At 36.7% G+C, this 24,071-nt stretch overlaps 1 protein-coding gene across 1 annotated transcript; it reads right to left on the bottom strand.

Moving 5' to 3' along the window:
- Nucleotides 1-1,211: 1,211 nt before the first annotated feature.
- parvaa (parvin, alpha a) lies at nucleotides 1,212-22,932 on the bottom strand. The gene is made up of 13 exons (XM_041795010.1): nucleotides 22,644-22,932; nucleotides 17,786-17,875; nucleotides 17,038-17,108; nucleotides 16,318-16,420; nucleotides 15,941-16,081; nucleotides 12,566-12,681; nucleotides 12,304-12,362; nucleotides 10,346-10,365; nucleotides 10,187-10,248; nucleotides 9,246-9,314; nucleotides 8,212-8,313; nucleotides 3,772-3,844; nucleotides 1,212-2,065 (listed from the first exon to the last, which is right to left on the bottom strand). The coding sequence occupies exons 1-13, from the start codon at nucleotides 22,777-22,779 to the stop codon at nucleotides 1,989-1,991; spliced, it is 1,119 nt and encodes a 372-aa protein (XP_041650944.1). The 5' UTR covers nucleotides 22,780-22,932; the 3' UTR covers nucleotides 1,212-1,988.
- Nucleotides 22,933-24,071: the final 1,139 nt, after the last annotated feature.

The following is a 24,071-nucleotide window of genomic DNA, read 5'->3' on the forward strand; positions in this document are numbered from 1 at the left end:
AAATAAAGCCAGAGGGGTCAAATTAGTGGTTTGGTTACTTTTCAAAAGAGGTTAGCAAATCAAAGAAATGACTGAAACAGATACACATGTAAGTAATATTCATCCCTAAAATGCTGGAAAAGTCCACTTTTCATAAAGGTAATGCCAGGGGTATCAAGGTGAAGGGTACTATGATAAATTCTGTATTGCTGCCTGAACATTTTGACAGGACTAGAGTGGGATAATAGAAGTTTTTCATGCCAAGCCAAATCAAGGTATGTAACATCTTATCAGCAAGCTGATTGTCTCCTCATTCTATTAATGATTGCAGCTTACCAGAAAGAGTAAAAAACAAGTCTAAACTGAAACTTTTCAACAAACATTTCCATCTGTGATACAGCACTCCATCTCTTCATTACTGTGGTGTCTACAATCAGAGGAATGTGCCCCAATGTGACCCGCACACAGAGTGACAATGCAACAATAATGCAATATTATTAATGTAACAAGGTAATAACTAGAGGAACTGAATTGTTCCCTGGAGCCTGTGCAAGAGCGGAGAGGAAATGATCATAATATGGTTTCAGATCCCTCAGGATCGGTCACAACTGACATGGGAGCATCTGAGAGGGCAATAATCAACGGATACTGTTACTCTGACAATGTTACACTGCACTCTGGGCATTAAGATGACACATGCTATATTTGTTCCTGTTGACCTCTTCTATCTTCAAAACCAAATATGGGCACATATTTTTTATTTTAAAAGGCTTCTTGGAGAACTGTGGAACAAAGAAAAGTTAAACTAAAAGTCAAAAAGTCAATGATTTGCTTTTATTCTGATGTCTCTTTGTCTCCTTTCTATCACCTTTAGTCCCAACTCAAGTCCACACTGGCCCATTTTTCATTTTTCATGTCATTCAACAAACCTAAAATCCACATTTTTTTATCACTTTACAGAGACTTTCAGTATCAGGCACTTAGTCATTTTAAGTTATAACAACTTAATTTTTACTTATACATTTAAGTTTCACATCTAAGTGTTAAGAACCACTGCTTCAGAGCATTAACCAAGGTATTTAAATGTTAAATTGATTAAATGTTATTATTAAAGAAAATAGATCCATGATTGAGAAATCTATCGGCAGCTCATAAAGAGTACTGCCTTTATTGTTTGATTATGCAAAATGATTTGAAAAGAGAACATTTTATACATTCAATATCAAGCTGAATAAAGTGGAATCTGTTTATTAAAAATAAGACATATGTTATCTATAATCACAAAAGAGTGAATAAATTGTGGTAGTGTACCTTTACCAGAAAAAAAAAAAATCATGTCATAGTATCAAATACATGATATCAAGAGGCTGCCAAGTACATGCCTTTATGTGATTTACAGTGTGAATACAACATGGCTTTGGTCAAATATCTCAAAGGTTCCTGTATGCATGCATAAAAATCTGTAGTGTTAAGACAACAGGAGCAAAATACATACCAATATTAGGTATTGATTGTTTGCATGTTTAAATAAAGGCACTTACATAAACAAGAGCTGGAAAGAACAGCATCAAATAGTTGGAAAGTAAAAAAGAGCTGGTGTATCAAAATGGACAATAAATACAGTATAAACATTTTCATTTTGGAAGGTATTTTTCACCTATAACCCCCTTTCATGATTTCAGTGAGGGGTGACCAATTTCACTGCAGAATACAGTCGTAGAGGCACAAAAACCTAGTTACACAGTATGCTTTAGTTTGTACTGTTGGACTGTATAGTCACATTTATAATTGCAAAGACAAAACATTTTGAGGGACACAAATTAAATTTTACCTCTAAAATTAAAAAAAGAACAGATTTGTGTTTATGGTATACTTTACAAGGACAACAAGGACAATATGTGATGCATGTGTTATAATAACAATGACTTTCTACAACAACAACAACAACATATTGATAGGTTTAAAGGTGGACCATGGTCCAAAGTGTTCCCCTTTGCTATACATGGTCTTTAGTCTACATTTCTGTACCTGGTGAAGAGGTTGTAGAGGACACGCAGTGTTGATTTCAGGTCACAGTTCACTATGTCTAAAAAAAGAAAGAAAATGAATTAAACTTATACATACATCCAACAAGGCTAAGAATCTTCTCTGTGCATTTAAGTCCAATAAAACAACTATGACAGACTTCAGGTGCCACAATCTGGATCTCTGCAGTTTAATGTCTGTATCCATTAGGCAAATAACTTAAGTAAGGCAATGTTTATCAGAAGAACTGTGTGAAGATGCTTTGTTTGGAACAGGGTTGTTAGATTACTCAAAAATCAACAGAGACAAAACAAAATTTTAATATTTCATTCATTTTTGGTTAATCCATAATAAGCCATATTTGAACTTAAATTTAAAACTCTGATGTCTGAGGGTAAATCTATCAGAATCCCTGCTGGAACTAAAGCACATCTCAAATAAAAGCATCCTGCAGCCTGTTGCACCACCATAAGTTATGTCATAAGTTTTGGTGTGAGGTCCACGCTAAGCCTAGCTACACTGGAGCTAGTTCAGTTGTAACTTGTGTCTCTGTTTGGTTGCACGAAAGGTACATTAGTTTTATCTTAGCAAGAAGAGCATAAACATCCGAACAACCCAAAATGTCATCACAGATATGATACTTTCACTTCATTTGACCAACTAATGAGAAGTATTTTTTTAAAGGGATTGTCTACTTGTCTTGAAACAGGCTGCTTGGTGAAAATAACTTTAATAATAATTTTTATTAATAATAATTTTTACACAGTGCAAAAACTGTACTGAAAACATGAAAAAGCATTTTGATTGGGTGATAACTAAAGTCTGCACCCTAAACCTAGAGTCAGTATAAAATAACAAAAGTGAGAGCAGGTGGTAAAATCCTAAATAACATGAGATAATTTTAACCGTACTATACTGTTGGAAGATTAAAACCATCTCCGCTTATGGAAAAAAAAAAAAGTGTAATTAATCACAGAGTGCACTGCTGACAAAAAACAGCAGGTAAAATCCTGTGCTACTTGTCCTTCTCTGAATTCTCCCACTTTTCAAAACTATCACCAAGATAACTGCGGTACCGTAATATTTAAGTTAAGCCTGTGCTTAAACTATCTCAGCTGGTGCAACACCTCACAAATTAGAAGGGCAAAAGTTCATTAAACTAGGCTCTGTTTGAACAAACTCATAGCTTGTGTTTAATACACATGAACAACTACATTGTAGAAGAAAGGCTGTAATTTTTACATTATTTTTTAAAAACTGCTTCCACATTTATCATATCTTCTGAGGCACATTGTTTCCATTGCTGCAAAACTCCTTTATCCAATTCTTAAAAGGAATTGTCAACATTTATGTGGAAGTCTGAATGGTTTTTTGATAAACAAAGATAGTTGGAATACACATTTTTCATTCCAAGCAATACTGACCAATAAAGCCTCATGAGTGAGCTGCCACCAACCACCTCAGCCAACTCGTTACCTATTCTCTATTTGTATACTGTGCCACAAATACAGGTGAACATCAAAGTTGGTCAAAATTCAAAATAGATAAAGTTTGTTTAATTATTTAGGGTATTAGAGGAATTGATATGTATTAGGACCTTCAGTATTTAGGAAAATGTTGATGTAAGTATTACAAAGATCCAACTGCCTTTGTAAAAAGACAAGAACACATTTAATCTTGGGAACAGTCTGTGGTTTCTAGTATTACATGACTTAATAGTTCAGGTTAAAATTAAGGCAATTATTTCAAAAAGTATGTTTGACCTACCCTCTGGTCTGGGCTTTGGTCTCTCCAGACCCCCATCCTGCATCAGCTCAAATGAGAAGGACACATTGTGAACCTGAAGAGAAGGAAAGTGCTTACAGGTTAACTTACTCAATCTATAACTTCTTACAACCATTATGAGTTAAACTAACCATTGTTTGGACTTAACACTATACACTCAAACACAGACACAATTGACACAAACTTCAGTAGAAACAAATCATGCAGCTCCACAAAAAGCTCCTCATTGATAAGAAAACAGACCCACGGATTTCTAAATCCCACAATACACTCTGGATCGATTCAATCATGCTACCACAGCTTCCTGTATCTGCAAACACAACGTAGCTCTGTTCTGTAAAACCATAAGCCTGCTGCAGCTGCACAAACACTCAGCTCATCTGCTTGTCAGCAGTGTCACTCAAAAACCTTGATTCTGTAACCAAAAGCCAGATATTCATGTCATGACAGTTCTTTAATTAACACCTCTGAATGAGACTGCATGCAGACAAAGAATAACTAAAGCACAACAGGTAGGAATCACGAGATTATTTTATATCATGCAGCAAGAGAAGAGGGAAACAAACATGCCAGACATACTGCTTGTATCTATCTCTGCCCATTGTATCTGTGTGCCTGTGTGCGCACTCATCCTGCTGTGATGTGCTAAAAGCTTTTCCTACAAGGGCTTATTGTGTGAAAAGAGTAAGCTCAGCCATCGAATACATCCAAAAAGAAAAGAAGAGAATGAGCCTTCAGTAGAGATCCGCTGAGAAGGAGCAGGAGTGCTTTCTTGATGCCTCATGGTACCAGTGGTATAACATCGATAGGCCTCTAGGCTCAGAAACACACAACCCAACACAAACACACACACAGTAACAGAGCTGAGCCCCTAAGCCACTCCAGTCTTTCCCTGTGCAATAGGAGATTACAGATGCTGTGGGGCTGGTGCCTGTTCTTCCAGGCCAGGAGTATCTCTGTGTGTGTACATTGTAGCACTGATGCCCATTTTGCTCGGCACTCTGGCAGGGGCGGCTGGCCAAGACCCAAACAAAAGGCTACTGTGGTGTCTCCACAGATTGCCTGTTCAGAATACCGTAGTACTACAGAGGCCATTGGAGAGGAAAGATGGCTCTGCCATGAATGGGCCCAGGGGAAAACGGATGGCATTTATCAAGCTATTGAGAGGAGAGGCCTGGCTCTGAGTGCATGACGCTCCTCTCAAATGGAGTGCTGATTTAAGATTGTTTCTGTGACTGAAGGACAAGACCAAAGATGTCTACATGCTTGAAAGATGAAGATTTGAAACCTCAAAGTGCAGCTCAAGTCTACAAGACTATATTCCAGGGCAAAAACATAGTAGTTACTTTCTTTACATCACAAGGAAAAACCCCACCCTCATTCTGGCCAAGGAGTGCCACCTGACACTAAATGTACAAAGTTTGATTGATTATTTTGCTCTGCAGGAAGGAGATCAATGGGTGCATGATCCTCTAGTTGTTTTAAGAGTAGATCTAACTATTTTAAAATAGTGTCTCTGTAAACTCAATTAACCAGTTTTATATTAGGAACTTATTTCTTCCTCCTAAAATAGAAGGATAAGTTTCTTAGCAGCAGTGATGGACAGGAATGAAGCAAATTTACTTAAGTACAGGATGCGCAGATGGCTTAGTGGTTTAAGGTGGCACCCATGTACACGAGTGGCCCAGGTTCGAATCCAACCTGTGGCCCTTTGCTGCATGTCTCACCCTGCTCTCTTCCCTGTTTCCGACTCTATCCACTGTCCTCCTCTATCCAGTAAAGGCACAAAATGCCCAAAAATACATCTTGGAAAAAAAAAAAGAATTACTTAAGTACTGTACTTAAGCACAGTTTTTGAGTATTTGTACTTTACTTAAGTTTTATTTTTTAGGGAGACTTTTTACTTGTACTCCACTAAATTTCTATAGACCCTCTTGTTACTCGCTACGTTTTCTCTGAAGTCAGCTGATAAATTTTTTTGTCCACAGTCTGATTACTGAGATAATAAACTCTGTTTGTGTAGTTTGTTAAAGTGGATTTGTCTGTACCTGTATTATGTCACGCATCTCCAGGGCAGAGCAAGAGCCAAAGCAAATGACACACGACTCCGACAAAGCTCATGTTTGAGGTTTTGATCTGAAAAACGATTCATATCATTTTAAATGTTCACTTTCTTTACTGTGCACAACTTTCATCATGGCTGAGAAAAATCCGCCATCAATCAATGGATAAATGCAACCTGCCTTTCTTGCATTATATGCACTATTTACGATGTTGGATCAGCGTAAATCTTTCCAGCCTTCTCATAACTCTATAATTTAGTTGTAGTTGCACTGCTTATTGAGCAAATTCTGTACTGTTTCCCTGAACAATTTCAGTGAAAACATGTTGACTTAATGAGGGTGACTACTACTTTCATCATGTTATGCAGCCAACTTTATGAGGTCCACTTCATTGCTAATCTAGCGTTGGTTTAAAATTGGAAATGTTTTCTAAAAGAAAAAAAGAACTTAATGTATCAAAAAGTACAGTTATGTGATATGCACAAAAGCAATGTGAAAATGCATTTTGAGATTTTGAATACTTAAGTATTTTTTAAAGCAAGTACTCCAGTACTTTTAACTCAGGTAATAAAAACACTGAGCTACTTTCACTTGTATTGGAGTAAAATTTGACTGGGAGTATCTATACTTTGGCTCAGTGCTGAAGCTGAGTACTTTGTCTACCACTACTTAGCAGTGAGAAGCCTATATGATAGAGGGAACTGTTGAGAAAAACTGGAAACTTCTCAGCTCGTTTGTTCTTTGAAAGAAAAAAAAAAAACATTATTTCACCTGACCTGGCATCAGTGCATTAACAAAGAGTCATGTGAGGAGAGAGAGAAAGGATAATTGTAGAGAATTATTCCTAACTGAGCACCTAATCTGGAGCCTGATCATCATAAAATCATTTCATATTAGTTTGGCATCACAATTTGGTAATAATGAAGGGTTAAATAGGTCTGGAGATTAATCCCAGCACACACAGACTTTCCCGTACGCAGGAAGGACAAGAGTGTTTTTTAACAAGAGAGCTGCTGTCTGTGGCTCACTCAGGGAAAGAAGAATGTAAACAAGGCAAAAATCTTTAACATTAAATAATATAGATAGAACAGGGTTCCATTAGAATGAAGGGTTGTGGTGGAGCTTAACATCAAATTAAACAAAATAACAATATTACTCCTTGCCAGAGAGATTGTTAAATGTGCTTCTTTTTAAATCATTTATTGCATCATATTAATGTTCTCCTTTGCTTTTATTACAAATACATAGTTACTGATAGGCAAAAATGTGTATAAGAGATATTTTAATTTGCAAATCAGTATTTTCCATAATTATCTTTCTTTTCCCAAATCCTCTGTTGTCAGTTCCATACATAGACTGTAGAAAGAACTGGACAAATCCTGTGTGATGTCAGCTGTCTGCTTTCAATAGGTGGACTTAAACAGCTCAACCTAATGGCCCGCCCACTAAGCTAGCTAGCTAGCAAGCAATTTTTTTGCACTTCCACATTGGCTTCATTTTTCAGCAGCAGCATTTTTCTAGGAATTACTTAGTGCCAGATCCACCTGGCCTGTTCAATGGCCATGTCTGGCCAAACACAAGAACATCTGTGTTTCCTGCTGTGCCGGGGCCAGGGAAGCACGCCACACCCAAGTGCAGATGGGCATACTCACACAGTCAAACGTGCTGGTCTTTAGGCACCAACCCGCCCAGGCACGGGATGGATTGCCTATTGTGAGTGTGCCCTAAATTATATTAAACAATGACGTCGGTAATTAAACACATATGTACATGTTTTAAGCTTTTGTCTCAATTATTCTCTGATATTTGTTTACCCATTTCTCCCTCCCAGTCTGCTTTAAAGTGTCAGTAATTTTTTGGACTACATTCTGAAATGCACTGCACAGAAAGCAAATTATATTTTCAAACCCTGCAAGATGATTTAGAAAATTATCCAATGAGTCAAGCCCTGGGCTTTCAAAGTCAGAGAGAGTTGACCTCACATAGCTCCTCACCTGGCATGGCATATTTTCCCTTATGCTGTTGTAAAGGTGCTTAACCCAGGCTAATTTTTACGTTAATATTATCAAACCTTTTCTGATAATGAGTGTCATATTGGTTTATCCATGATTTTAGATATCTAACAACAGAAAAAGGAACAAATTTAAAAATGTGTCAATTTTCAGTGCAGCTGCTAAACCCACTCCTTTTTTTTTACTCCTTTACGGTATCTTTAAAAATACTGTTACAGATAAGAGTTCAGGATCACAATTACTCCATCCATACTGAAAGCACAAGTTTTGAAACAAGTTTTAATGGGGTATTTCTGTAAATTGAGCTCATTCATTGATAAAAAAAAAAAAAAAAAACTTCGCATTACCTTTTGGTCAAAATTTTCTGGTGTGAGGAAGAAGTTGTAGAGTGGGACAAAATATCCTTCCAACAGCCCCATAAGCAATACCAGATAAACACCGTCTGCAAACTGAGACCACAGTGTTGTAAGGTAAACAGACTGACTGGAAGTGCATTAATACTCAATAAAAGAAAGATGAACTTGAGGAAAAATTCACAAATATTTTGGAAAAAGAAACATGAAAATAGTTTTGTTATTCATGAGCAATGGTGTATTGCAGCGTATAACTACTTCTGTTTTAGTCTCCATGGAGTAAACCCGCTTCTAAATCCCCTGTGATTCTTATCATTCAAAAGGGTGCTTTTTTTCCCTAGGATGTTTAAGGCATGTCCCACCTTACTCTGCCTCTAAAAGACTAGTAAAAACCATTGTCTTCATACATTGGGTGGGTGAGAATGTAAGGGTAACCCAATTAGAGGCAGAGTAGAATAGGTCTTATTTTGCAGTTGCTTGGGATATCTAGCAACATGAATGGAGCTTGTGACATTACTGGCACTACACACTTCACAGCTTCATTGCCTCATCATAGTTTCATAGTGGTCCTGTACCTGAAGTCAAGCAAATTAAATATATATATATAGGCTAAATAAATATGAGAGAGCAGTCTACAACACAAGATTTTACCCTTTGCTGGATTGGTCATTTAAAAAATGTGGGGCATAAATTCAGAGTATAATCACCTCTGCGGGCACAGCTACACCTCTGCTCACTAGTAATTAAAAAACCAAGTTTGAAATTGCACAAACAATTTTGATTCTTTGCAAATATGTAGAGTGAATATATGTTTTAAAATATCAGGTTCTATACACAAAGTGTAAATAAATAAGTGTATACTATGTACAGAAAAATAATTCCAATCAATAAAAAATACATGATACCAAAAAACTAATATTCGATAAATCAATAAATTAATAATAACAATCATGCTGTTACAGAAAGTAAATAAAGTAGAATCAGAGAAGGTACTCACATAAAAAAGGCATGGTTTATAAGTGACGTACCTGTGTGTCCAACTCAGAAACCTCCAGGTTGAGCTTATTCAGGTGTTTGTTCACAAATGTGATCAATGTCTGGGAAAAAAAAAAAAGAACAGAAAAAGCCAATCATTAGAGGTGAGCAGTGTCTCAGACAAGACCAAGAATGTTGACTTAGAAGGTTTGTTTTATCAACAATACCTTATTAAAAAACTGTGGAGCTATTTTGGTTTTGGTTGAATGCAATTAAACGAAAATGGATTCACCAGTATCATAGTTTTCAAATGCATTCAGCTTGACAGTGACCTAACGCCTGCATCTCGTCTGATGCTATTTCACAAAATTTTCTGAATATCCTTCGTGCTTGTTAGAAGTTAAGATTTCAAGTAATTTAGAACAGTATTTAAAAAATCAGTGTTTTCTCAAGGTAACTTATCTTTCTTGGCTTAGAAAAGCATATACTTTTAAAATAAGATGATTAAAAACAAGCAGTATACAGTATACCATGGATGACCTTGGGCTTTTTTGTTATTCAATCTGTTCAAAAGGTGAGTATTTTTTTCACAGAGAACTTTAAAGAAAACTGTAGAGAAAGAAACAGAAACTGTCTGAGGGTAAACTCTGAGTTATTTTCCCTGACATTTTTTTCTCACCCTATAACTGATTAGTGACAAGATGAAATAGAATGTTTTATTAGGGACAAAGCTGCTTAAAAAGGACAGTCAGGGATCAATTTTTGCAGGGGTATTCACACTTAAAACAACTAAACTACTTTTCTGGATAATTCAACTACCATTTTAAAGATGATTATTTTCTTGATACGGACTGGTGCAATAAGAAGGCTCAATAAAATAAGCTAGAAAACAAAAAAAGAAAAGTACACCTTCATTGATTTCAATATACTGGTACAAAGGCCACTGCTGCCACACATGGCTTACAAACCTGAGAACCCTTAAAAGCCTTAGTACCTTTTTGACAACATTCAGTTTATCTGGCGCATGGTCAAACAGGGTGTCAAAAGCATCACGCTCTGTAAAACAAAAGAAAAAAGAACAGAGATTTAAGCCAATAACATTGAAGTAGTTAAAAGCATGATGTGCAGTATACTCTTCTTCGTGACCACATACCGTGTCTGCCAGAGAAGGCCCTGAGAGAAAGAGGACAGTGAATTAAAGAGGGTCAAAATATGTAAAACACACAAATAAGAGTCAGTTTCTGCTGTTATATTCGTTAAATAAACTGAAAAACTGGTGCTTCCAGTTCAACCACAGATGAATGCATTGAATGGAGGGGAAAATGCCACAGAAATGAAAATACAATAATGTAACCGGGTATCATAATTTGATTAACAATAACACAGGCATACCTTGGGTATTGAAATATAATGGGTATCATTACTGGGATGTTCACAGTGACTGCTTAGTATAACAATGCAATAATCTCAACAGCAGAACAAAACTGTTGGGTATTGATACAATGAATGAAGATGTGCCTGTCTGTACATGCAGCTTTCTATGGGAATGGGTGGCCTCTAGTCTATTATTACAATGTTAGCACTTTGGAGGATGTTGTTGTTGGAAAGGGTCAGGTGGTTTTGGAGGGTAGAGAACGCTGCAGTGTGAGCGTACCCTGAGGAGGAGATATCACGGTGGGCAGGCCAGCAAGAAATGGCAGACAAATGCACACACACACACACTCAGGACTCACACACATGTTCACAGTGTAATCTGTGATGGCAAAGAAAAGCAAGTCCGGGCAATGGCTTTGGTTGTGGGGTAATAACCGTATTTCCACTGTGATCATGTGTGCGCGAAGAAGTGTGTAAATTTGCGTGTAAGTGCATGTGTATAAACAGTGTATCCATCTACCATGACAAAATTAGTGCACTTGTGTATGCTGGGCTGATGTTATCATCCTCACTGCTGCTTTCAGGCTGCAAGACAGCCTCACAGGGAAAGAAAAGTGTCTTTTTGTGTTTTTTAAATAGTCATTTTTTAAGCTAAGGGTGCCAACACATCTTTTTGTAATACAACAGTCGCCTTTTCCTTCACTGCAAAACATCTCTCCTATAAGTCAGTGGAAAACACAGCGCACTGCAGGTTTGTGTTTGCAAAAAAGAATATATTCAAGGTTTTTATTTTAAAATCCCACCACGGCTATTTATTCTGTTGACTTTCTGTGGTTGAAATATATTTTCAATGCATTGTTGATATTGATCTGAATCTCTCTGTTGCATGTGAGCCCATGAACAAGGTTACATGTTGAACAGCTGCATGGATATATGGCCTTGTTTTCTCTTTGATGAAAAAGTTTCTGATTCAAACTTAAATTGGGCTGATCTTTTGAGTGTATGGCATGTTTTATAATTATTATTATTTTAAATAATGTATCAAAAAAATTAAGTTCTGATATCGGCATGGTATATCCAAAAAATTAAGTTCCGATTTTAGTACAGCATAGTGACCACTTCCCAGACCTGAAGAACATGCAAGTCAAGCTAGATCAGTTTCATTTCTCAAAGCATGGTTCTTTTGTTGGTTTCATAAATTCATAGAAGCTAATCCCTTAAATGTTAGCACAGTCTGATGGTAACATGTTAACATGCAAATCACAGAAAAGCAATCCTTATGGAAACTTTAGTTTAAGTTTAACTGTGTTTTCTTTTTAATGATGTAATGAAGGCAAGTAAAAATAATGTCTGCAGATTTTGGAGTGCCTTAGTGTCATCAACACAGCAATAGCCATGTGTCAAGCAACACTGTCATTTTGCAGTCCGGTTGTTTTATTTTACAAAGCATGCTGCATGAACAAAAGTGGATTTAGGTCAAAGAAACAATGCTGCTGTCACACACACAAACATACACCACAAACATACAATCAGCAAGAAACAATGTCAAGTCAGAGACCCATTTAGTTTTTTTTTTAAATAATTCTAGGCACTACAGGTAAAACAGTAATCATAAATCAAAGAAAACCCTTTCAGCAATTTTGAATGATTTGCAGTAATGTTGTTTTTGTTCCTAGCAGTAATGTCAGTCAAATGTTTTCAAGGTGTGAAATGAGTTTGATACAGAAACATGCTTACTCTGTGTTGCCAGTAATTTCTTCTTGAATTTGTCTAGACTGCAGTATGCCCTCTCTTTTCTGAAAGACATGGATGAAAAAAATAAGTAGACTTGTGATGTTTGTAATGACAGGAGAAAAATCATGTTAAGACTGCAAAAGGAAATATGCAGCAGTGGTCAGTGGTGTTGGGAGAATAGCATTCTCAATAATAATGTAGCCTTATTTAAGTACACATTTGCTGTTTCAGGTGAGAAATCCTGAAAGTGCAATATCTTACCCACCTGGACGACGACAACTTGAATAGAAACATGATCTGGCAATCTGATTGGTGCTCTGAAGTGTTGAGAAAGTGCCACCAACAAGTGCAGGATGGCAACAATGCTCTTAGCATGCACCGCTAATGTGGAAGAAATCAAAGCAAAAGAAATTACAAAATACACTTACAGAACAACACAAAACGGATTAACATCCAAAAACTACATCAGCATTATCAAATAATGAATTCAATCTCAAATGTTTTATAAAATGCAATGGCATTAACCACTTTCAAAGTAGCTTATTCATCTATTAAGTATCTTGAATTCATACTTTTGTCATGTGTTTCTTTTTTGTTTTTGTTTTGTGTTGTTGTTTTTGTCCTTTGATTTGCAAAAAACACAATTACCGCATGACAAATTTGGCTTTAAGTAAAAAAAGAAAGGTAGAAAGAGGAAACTACAATATTTTAGACAGAGTAAAATACATAACAACTCTACATTTTGTTTTCCAGCATAGAGTAATAAAGGCATCCCGATCAGTAAGGCACATCTTAAATGATCTAAACAAATAGAATTTACCTTTGGAAACACTTAACAATCCAAATCAATTAAGTGTCCAAAGAAGCCTTTGATTGCACACCATGGTAATGGCAAATCACAGAGAGCAAGCTGAAAGCCTTCATAAAACCAATAAGATCCTTACTGCATAAGAGCACCCAAATAAGTTATTCAAAAGCTTTGGAATGGGGGAGATGAAAGTAAGGACAAACAAAAGCGAATTGCTTGAAAGGACAAACAAATAAAAGGACTGATAAATAGATTTCATTCCATGTTATTCACTGTGATCTTAACCATTTATAAAGCCACATCACACAAAGAGCCTTCAAGGACAAACTTCAACCAGAGGTGCCTTTAAGAACTTAATATTGTTGGATTTGAAATAAATTCATTTGATTCTGTCATCCTTTCATGAGCTACCGTTAATAAAATCACTTTCTTCAAATCTTAAAGATATTCTCTAATACATCATCTATTTTTCAACAGTACACATAAAACAGTTTGCTCTTTAGCCTTGTGTCACACAGCGACATCCACTTAAGCCCCTCTCTTTCTCTCTTAAATCCCTACATATATGAATAAAATGTTACCTTTAATGACACGAGTAAAAGGAAGTGTACTAAAGCCTGTTATTAACCTAACTCCCAGTGTCAGATAAAAGAGTGACATCAAAAGAGTTGTAGAGGGCTCTATTGACATGCATGGCTATTTGCATTCTTATTTGAAAACTAACAGATCAATATGGACCACATCAATACAATGACAAGAGAGGCACTTTAATACAAAAATCCTTTAAAAGGAAGTATGAAAAACCTGTCGTGTAGCTACGGCTCACTCTCCTACCATGAGTAAAATGAAAATAATGCTAAGAACTTTTGCCTTTTGGCTTAGATATCATAAGGCTAAATGTGCTAATTTTGATTGTAGTTCTGTTTTTTATCTCAAATTATACGCACAACTGACAGATGCATGAAAATTCAAGCGGAAATCTACAAATATACTGCAGCATTTTATTATGCAGGACTCACAGCTGATATTTTGACTTCTTGTAGAAATACAGAAGCAACACAGAACCTGCATCAGTGTTCAAAGAAGTGTTAAAAGACATCATCCAATGGATTCAGTACTCACAAAGCAAGAATCTGGTACCTAAATATCTTACTGCAATATAGTATGTGGATTTTATTTACCCATAGTTACAAGTCAGATATCTGCCCTAATGATGACAGTACAAGATGCTAGCTGCATGGAGTGGAATATAGATCATAGATTGTGAGGGCCAATAAACTGCTCTTAGCTCACTGGTTTCAACACTTTGAAGCAGCTGCCAATCACAGTGAGATGTAAGCAAAGCAGCTCACACAAATGGCAAGAAGTGGCACTGGTGAAGTGACTCCCCTAAAATCATAAAAAAACATGTTAAATGATTTCTGATATTTATTTAAACAAACCATTTGGTCTGACATTGTTTTACTCTATTTTCCATCACAGATTTGCTTGAATTATTTTTCTGATCTAGAGTAAAATCAACAGACTTGTCATTGTAAATTCTGAAAAGTTGTAAATGATTTATCACTGGCAGGATATTTGAGATTTTGGTCTATTCAAGTCTGGAATCTGTGGGATTTACCTCCAGTAGCATTTGTATGGTTCAACATGGTTACGCACTTCACTTCTTTTACCTTTATAAAGGGGAACAAGTTACATTTAAAAACTATTTAGAAGTTATTTTAATTTTGAAAATATACAAGGATCAAACACTATTTCTTTGTTGTTCTTAAAAATTTCTTACTAATGCATGCTTGCATTAGAACAAATTGCATGCATGTACTGTTGTTACTGCACAACTATATTATGAAATTTTCAATCCGCATTTTTCACATTTAACAATTTTTTTACTTTTAGTTTCCCAATCATTTTTCTCTTTGATAATTACCTGACTGGCATGAGCACACCTACATTATATGAAGAAATCAGTGTTGTTCCAGTAAACATATTAAAACTGCAGTGAAACTCCTGCATAAAGATGAACGGTGGGTGTTTTGGTATTGTAGTAAGGGCTTGTGAATGCAACAGCTACTGTATGTGGTTTCAGTCTGTTTTTCATTACCTAATGACCCTCCACTGAAAACAAAGAATATGTTTGTTCTTACAACCACAGTACTGTTGTCACCTCCATTTCTAAGCCCTTTCTTCGACTTACTTTTGGTTGTCGTCATAACTCACCACCAAAACCTTGAATCTGCAGGTTCATTTTCCAGCATTTTCATTCATAAGAGATTTACACTGATGGTTTATGGTTGCATGTGGATATGTAGAGTTCAGAATAGGAGGCTGATCTACATGCGCACATTTCTATATGAATCAGGACGTACAGGGAACTCTGTGTGGAGCTGTCTGTGAACAGTTTTATAAATCTGAATTATTCTTGGCACATGCCAATGTTGGGGTTTTGGCACATGAACACTTTCAGCATGGACTCTACACACAACACTATAAATGAGACGTCAGAACTTGAATGTTTTACATCTAATAAAGCTATGCTATGCTGCTCCTTGCTCTCCACCAAACGCTTAGAGACATTAGAAGGGCTTAAAAACATTAATGCCTCATTAAGTTAATGGCAGTGCAGAAATTCTGAGCAAACCAGAAGCCTTAATAGCATTTAGACACCGCGGGGGACTTGCGTATGTCACCACAGATCATCTGGGTGTCAATAGAGATGCTTAAGTTCAGTCAAACAAAAAAAGTAATATTCCAAACATAGCCTATTGTTTCGAGAATATCAACTGAAATATTTAATAAAAATGAGAAAAAAAGAGCATTTGGAGCATTTCTTACAGTCAACATTCCATCGAATGTTCCTGGTTGAGAGTTTGAGCGAATCATTGATGCGCTCTAAAACAGTCTGCAGCTTCTGTTTCTGGGCGATTTCTGACTGAGTCACTTCTGCCACATTCAGCTTCTCCCCTTCCAGCTTTTCTGAAGAACAGGACACAGATGAAGACATTAACAGACAAATATTGAGAAGTTATATTCATGCTAATGTGTACATGTTTATAACCAGTACCAAAAGCATGCAGTTCAACATGGGTCAAAACAGTAATGCCATCACAACCAAGTCTTCTTTTCAAACAGTGTTAACAACAGCAGTATAAAATATTGCTGTTGTTATTTTATGTAAGAGGCATTAACATGACAAGAGAAGTTCAACTCACCAAACAGTTTCTGAAGAACCTGTCCATCATACAGATCTTCAGCTAGATCTTTTACAATGATCCTCTCGCCTACCAGAACATCATTTATCCAGTCGATCAACACCTACATGGGGAAAAAAGATTTTACAGTAAATTACAGCTTGTACCTTATTTTTAAGAAAAACCAATATATTAAAAATCCCTGTAACTATTGCTGTAGCTATTTTTGACTCAGTGCCCATCAGCTGATCTCTGCTTATTTGAGGTAAGTGCTCTGAGGCCTGAATTTTCTAGATTTCAATTGAAGGTTAAGGTAGAACAAAGACAATTAAAGACTCTCTCAGTCTGTCTTTTTGCCATGCCCCCTTTGTTAACCTGGTTTAATGCTGAGGAAAACTGGAATTGGAATTCTCTTTTTTTATTCATTCTATGATAATTGTTAGTCTTACAAAATGTAGCGCCAACAATTTGCCTGTTCAACTCGAGTGTTTACTTACCAGTTCTAATGTGATATTTTCAGCTGATGCATGCTTCACAGCACAATTTCACATGAAGCTTTTCAGTAGTGATGGTAAGTAACAGTTATTGAGGAAAAAAACAATGTGAAATGCTTGAGACTTTTCTTCCTCATTAGTTCTTTGCCTCTTTTACTTCTCTTCCTTTCCGCAGCTTAAAAATACATATACTGCATTATGTGACTCTAAAATAGAGAATATCCTGTATAAAATAGGATAACTGTACCTTCATAAGTTCCTGCAGCTTGCGGTCATTTTTGGAATTTGGATCCACCATGGTGCGCACCTCATTCTCCTCTGATGAAAGGGCAGAAACCAAATTAAACACAACAGCAGCTCAATACACACACATGGGTGCCACACATCACATGTTGGTATGATGTTTGATTTAAGTAGCTAAATAGAGTGCATGGTAAATTGAGTGTAATTCTTGGTGTGCATGGTGCTGCCAGGTGACAATAAAGAGGGTTCACATGTATTTTCCCATTGCTGATTTGCAATCTTCTTATTGAAGTCCTTTTCTCATCCTGTTTTGATGTAACCTGCAGTAATTTCTCTATCCTTCACGATCCCCTGGTAAAGTTTGGTAATTATCAATTAAGTTTTATGCCTTAGTAATTAACTGCAACATTATCCATTTTTTTAATAAAAGAAATTTTATAAGAGCACAGCAGAAACAACAGATAGGTTAGAAAAATGGTATTTAAAGATAAATTTATACATTAAAAATGACAACAGACATACATAAGTTTAATTTTCAAAGACTTAATTGTTGTATTTTCCAGTTTCTTATCAGGAATGTTATGGTCTCTGTGGTTATTTGTGTATCACCAAAAGAAAGAAAATAGAATGAAAAAGCTTCATTCTTAATTGAAATATTTCATGAAATTCAAGGAAATGTCCCAATGCTCTCTGAGCAAACTCATTCAAGCATATGTATCTCAATGTGTGAAACAGGAACTGTGGCTGTTTACCTAGCATGGTGTCTTCAGGGTCCAGCTCATAGTGGGAAGGGCTGAGAGGGAGGTTAATGGCATTGATCCCTTCTTCCTGAAGCTCAGACACTAAAAAAGAGGAACAGACAAAAAATAAGATTAATTTTGATCAATCAAACAATTTAGACATGGCCATGTCATGACGCACACTTCAAATTTTGTTAACTTCTGATTTAATTTTCAAATTTTCAACTGGATATTCTAGATTTGTCTCATTTTCAGAAATGCACATGACATGTTCACAAACAACATAATGTTGCAAAGTCATTGACTTTCTATTTCTTTAACCATGAATTTCAACAAAACGATATTGTGTACATTCCATTTTTTTGGGGGGTTTGTGGACTGCAATTACCTCTATAGCTCATTCATCATGTGCTACAGTATGAAATCATAGGCTAATAACCTCTGTAACCACCAAACCGAGCCTTCAAATTGTTTTATTTACAGTAAGCAGCTAAGATTCAAATGTTATTCAATGAACAGATAAATAAACCTATAATGTAAAGCTACAACATTTCAAGGAACAAGTCGTGTAACTGAAACAGTTAATTCTTTTTCAGGTGTGGCATCCAAACAAAATAGATACTTTTTCAGCAGAATACACAAATGCTTATATATATATAAATGTACCCTCCTCTGGTTTGTTTACATGTGACACAATAGATGTCTTAAGACTTTACAATCCAACGTTTATGGGAGAAAAGCGGCTGTGATTGGCCTGACCTGAATACGCCTAGAAGAAATACACCAGAGTAGATTAAACATTGAAGACTGGTTTACAGAATAACCTTAAAAAAAAGCTTATCAAGCAGGTCATAGAGAGAAGACAAAGTCAGCTGCAACACTGAACAAACTTTCTGAAGCCTTTGACTGTATATTGGATAGCTACTTCAAAATAATGTTGATCCTACAGACAACCATTAGCAGGCCCTCCACTGGGAACCATTTAAAATCAGTAGACAAAGACTAGTGTAGTTTCCTGCTTCTCAGCAGGCTTTGCAGAAGCCCAGCATGCCATTCTTCTGTGTGTCAGATACCTGAGGTTGCTTGATCTCTGCTGATCTCCTTGTGTGTATGTCAGACTGTGCATGAGCTGAGAGCATGGAGTGAACTTCCTGTGCATCAATCAACACCATCCACAAGTTCTTACCATTTACAGTATGTCTGCACAGACACATATACACATGAAAATATCACTTATCACAGCACAGGTGTGGTTGAGAATATTCCTACAAAGTGGCACATACTTCACACTTTTTATTCTGTTAAATTTAACCAACCCACTCTTTTCCTGCCTCTACATAAAATATCAGTTCTACTCTTGTATGTTTTTTTTTCCACCACATTTTTGTGACACAAAATAAATGTTACCCAAAGTTGTCAAGGTGTATCAGTGCTACAAACAAACATGCATTTATGGATTTGAGGTAGTTTAGAACAGTTATGCTGGAATAAAAAACAGAGTGTGGGGAAGTTTACAGTATTCAGTGGCAATGAAAAGTATGTGAACCCTTTGAAATCTTCTATAGTTTTCTTCATTAATTGGTCATCAAAAGTGATCTGATCAGCATCTAAGTCACAAGTATAGAATTTTTTTTAATTTCTGTTTTTTTTCTTCCAGTATGCATTAGGACATGTTGTTTCATCTAATGTTGATTAATTTTTCAGCCTTAATGGCAGGTGTGAAAAATTCATCAACATTAATCAACAGATATTTAGCCCATATTTTGATTACATGTATAAAGAGTCTAGCAGAACAAATAGACATACCTCAGGTAAAAATTTTGTTTTTGTTCATCCTCAGTCTTAGCTCTGTCTGAATTCAATCTAAACTTAGCACAAAAAGAAAGGACGTTTGTGTTGGGTAAATTATTTCTTTGTTGCAACAATGATTCTTGGCAATAAATGTTATATCACTGGAAAGCCTGTTTACTTCTCTTTAAAATGGTGCCACATTCGTAAGGAACATGCATTTGAGGGATAAGTCGCAGAGCTGAGTATGTGGGTTGCGCCCATGATAAATTTGCCAAATCTTCTCTGCCAATGCCAAACAGCTTATTTTGCTGTTGTTACTGACTCTTGTTTTGAGATTCTGGTACTCCCAGGTGCTGGCAATCAGGTGCCTTATAGATATGCTTACTGGAACCTGAACATGTTGAGGAACATCATGAAACATTAAGTACTCTTACTAATAAAAAAAAGATATTGTACTCGCAGATAGGCAACACTGGAGCCATGTCTACAGTTTAGAGAAATTTGAACATAAATGAAGATGACTAAAGTAAAGCACACTGCAAATATGCACTCATAAATTAAGAGGTGGGATGAGTAGGTTCTGATGGGATTAAAATGAACTTTTAATACATTTTAAGAACTGTAATGACATCAACCATTCATGTGTGTAACCAACATCAGCTGGTTTCCAAAACATAGTCACTTGTACTTGGTCTAAAAAAAGTGGTATTAGTACATACTTGTTATAGTGGTGTTTGCAGCTCTCAGAAAAACATATTATGCTTGGTTTGACTCTTACTATTAGACTTTTTTTTTTTTTTTACATTTAATGTTCATGAAATCCAAGGATTTTTTTTCAGTTTTTCATTTCTGAGTCTCAATTTGCAAGAATACATCCATCATTTATTGTAGAATCTTATGCTGTCTTGTTTTATGTCTATTTCTAAAACAGACTGTCATAATAAGAGGAGTAGATTGATTCTACTACAGAACATGCTTAATGTTCTTTACTATAAAAAAAAAAAAAAACATACATATTGGTTTGACTGGTTACTGAGTGGCTTGTATTGAAACATCTACATTTAAGGGAAATTACCAACATTCTGCATTTGCTCTAAGAGACACAATAACAACAATTTTTCTTTGAGGAGTGCAACCAAATAAAGTCTTCTTGGATTAGGCAGTAATTTCTATTTATGAAGTATGCCAAATGCTTTACAAGTCAATAACATTGTTAAACATGAAGTGCAAGTTATTTTCCACATCATATGTAGCATACACTTTGTCACTCCACTGGAGGGCCCTATTTGTTCTGAATCTATGAAGATGGGTATTCTTTTGTGCGTTAATGACGGAAAAATGTTGAGTGTTTATTTGTTGTTGTCTTTTCTATAACTTCAAGAGCTCAAGTGTAAGCTTATTTCCATTAAAATGTTGTATATGTTCAATGGAGGATCAAGTTAATTGATGCAGCATGAAATATGAACCACAGGCGCCCTCCATGTCCTCACTGCATATCACTCCCCCCCTTTGAACCAGTGTCATAAAATAAAAATGCAAATATCTCACCTCTTGTTTAAATAATAGCAATAAAAAACATGTCAATGGTTTCAACATTGAGTAACATGCTCTCTTAGTGATGATGCCTTCATTTATGGAAAGAATGCTTGCTGATGTTGTGTCCTACCTGGAGGGCAGAGCGCTCCGCAGCCCATGTCTGTCTCCGTCCCCCAGATTCAAGCATCCTCTCCTGGCTAGCAGGACCAGCTTTCTCCCCTGCAGCTCATTCTTAACAAGCTAAGCTTACACGTCCTTAATAAAAGACCCTGATTAAATTCTATGTTCACTCTGTTTTCCCACAGAACTATAATTATGCTACCTTTCTTGCTCTATCTGCTGTATTTTCAATTTGCATTCAGACACAGTAGGTTCCTGTGTGCATGCAACACAAAGCTCTCGATTAATCTCCTTAACATTAAGACCATGTCATCTCTCTTTAAAGATCCCAGCCTTATAGCACTGCCTCATCTTAACCCCCTAATACGACTTTCTTTTCAGCCCATCGTTCCTCCTGGTTCATCTAGTGTCCCTTCTCTTCCCTGCCTCTGCAGCAACTGCTATAAACGTCACAAAGACTTTAATTTAATCAGTGATCAAGACAAGAGCGACCAACCAACGTTTTCCATCAAATCATGGAACATTCTGCCCTCAATGAATGTGTGTGGAGTGCAGAAGCCAGCATGAATATAATGTGATTGCATGCATGTCCTCTAGACAGAGGCATAAAATGGGGCTCAGCTGTGCAACAGCAGCCTGAATGACACAAAGTAATCATCCAATTGAAAGAGACCTTTCTCACATGATTATAAAAATTGGCCTTTAACCATGAATGTCATGCTCTCTGAGGCTCCCAGTAAAACTGTATTCAAAGGATCCCTGCATGGCTATAAACTCAACAGTATAATCTATTTCAAAAAGAGTCTGTTTAAGTATTTTATTTATAACACCTCTATTGCAGTTAAAGTCCATTACATCCGGGATATGAGGGCAGGTATGGTTAAACGGGTGCCCATAAGGAAAACAGTCAGTTCTTGTGAACCGCAGGGCTGCTGCCAGTACGGATTACCAGCTCTGACCTTTGAAGGTGCCAACCTTTCCCACGAGAAACAATACTAACGTTTACATGCCTTCATTTTAGAAGAAACAAGGGGGTTGCTGGTGAATCCTCTTGCTCAGGTCTGTGACGGGCCTGTGTTTACTCATGCCTCATTCCTCACTTATTACAGTAGTGGCGGATTCAATACCTTACATGGATACAGACAGCCCGCGGCCATGAAAAAAGCACAAGAAAGCGTTTTAGAGCTTACAGTGTTTCTGAAGATTAAAATTTCAAATCTAAATTTAACTTATAAAAGTGAAGCAAGATGGGAACTTAAATATCGGTTCGCAGAAAATTGAATTTGAGTGTTTTACTTCGCAGTTTTATGTGTTAGGTGTTGCTATGTTGTACGCTGACTCGATTAAATCATCCTCACGTTTGGAAACATTAGCCACCAGTAGAACAAGCAACAAGCAAGCCAGTTAGTGTCGAACTGTTTACCTTCTTTAGCCTTTTTCCTCCTTGCCAAAGTTCCCCCAAGTTTCCCCAGAAAAGAGTCATCTTTCTTTCTGGAAGACGGAGATTTCGGCGTCGGAGATTTCGGAGAGGACGGGGACTTCTGAGGCGAAGACGCCATCGTCGTAAAAATGACTAAATCCGGGAAAGTCTACAGAAAACTCAGTTGACGTGGAATAAAAAGTTGTTTGGGAAGTCAAGTAAGAAAAAAAACCTACCGTCCACTCCCTAAAGCGGAAACGGAATTCCAGACATTTTCTCCCGAAGTGAATAGCCCCTCCCCTGCTCTGTGGAGGAGGACGGCTGGGAAAGCAGACAGGAGGGTGCTGACCGCGGGAAGCAGGACACTTCAAGTAGCGGGACGGCGGAAGAGCGAGGGGTACCAAGAGGTGAAAGGGAAGATGTAGGCTACACCACAAGAAGCCGTGCAGGGCTACACGTAGGTAACACAATAGGTTCACTTAGTGTTTCTGTCTGGGTGTTTTGATCCCTTTCTGCTACCCTCTCACCATCCGTTCAAAAGTGAACTTTACTTGTGGTTTTTTCTACTGCTCTGCTATAATAGCAATACAAATCTAGAAATAGCTTTCAGAGGCTACTATATGCAAACCACAGGGGCGGTTTTAGTGACTTGGAGGCCCCAGGCAAAGATCAATGTGAGGCCCCCCTAATATCACTCACCTCAACTTCTTTGATGACCACCATATGAACGTGATTGAACAGAAACAGCACAGTGTGCAGTGCTCCACTAATAACACATTTAACTCCATTCAGTGTAAGATCATCTGCATTAAAACAAGCATCTGTTAGGTTTAGTATTAGTGAATACTTGGTTACATCAAGCTGGACAAACTGCATCCACCTTAGACAGAGAATTAAAAACAAACTAACGTAAATCTGACATCTCCTCCAGAGAGACATGAGAATAAAGACTCTCTGTACTTAAATGATTTTAATGCACAGACTTGTGGCTTTTCTTCATCATTTTCTAAAGTTCATGTACTCTCCTGTTTTAGGGTTTCATGTTTTCAGGTACAGTATCTTAATAATTGTATCCGGCCCAAGGTTCCATTAAGAACTTAATACAGTTCATTTGTATTTCTGTATCAAATCAGCTGTATTACATGGGTTTTTTTATTATGTTATTAAGAGAAAAATACAACAGGCTCTATTTTTAGTAATTTTTTCATTGAATCATACTGAACTACAGCAAAACAGGGGTGCCACACTTATTTTGGGTTTTGGGCCAGATGTGCTCCAATGAGATGTCCTGTTGGCTGGGGAATTTTTTAGCAACATCTATACAACCAACGCTGATGTAAAGGCTGCTGTAATGTTTATAAAGAGAAATGTTACAATATTAGATGCAGATACCATTTAATGAGTGCTGCATGTCTGCACACCAAAGGGTTC

This window comes from Cheilinus undulatus, linkage group 9 (genome assembly GCF_018320785.1).
Source record: "Cheilinus undulatus linkage group 9, ASM1832078v1, whole genome shotgun sequence".
Lineage (NCBI taxonomy): Eukaryota > Metazoa > Chordata > Actinopteri > Labriformes > Labridae > Cheilinus > Cheilinus undulatus.

Bases quoted from the DNA above. Each gene is read 5' to 3' on its own strand.
- parvaa (XM_041795010.1), bottom strand. From the start codon at position 22,779: ATGGCGTCTTCGCCTCAGAAGTCCCCGTCCTCTCCGAAATCTCCGACG. The intron at 17,876-22,643 runs GTAAACAGTTCG...CCTCTTTTTTAG, and splicing joins GAGGAAAAAGGCTAAAGAAG to TGTCTGAGCTTCAGGAAGAA. The intron at 16,082-16,317 runs GTGAGTTGAACT...CCTGTTCTTCAG, and splicing joins GGTTCTTCAGAAACTGTTTG to AAAAGCTGGAAGGGGAGAAG.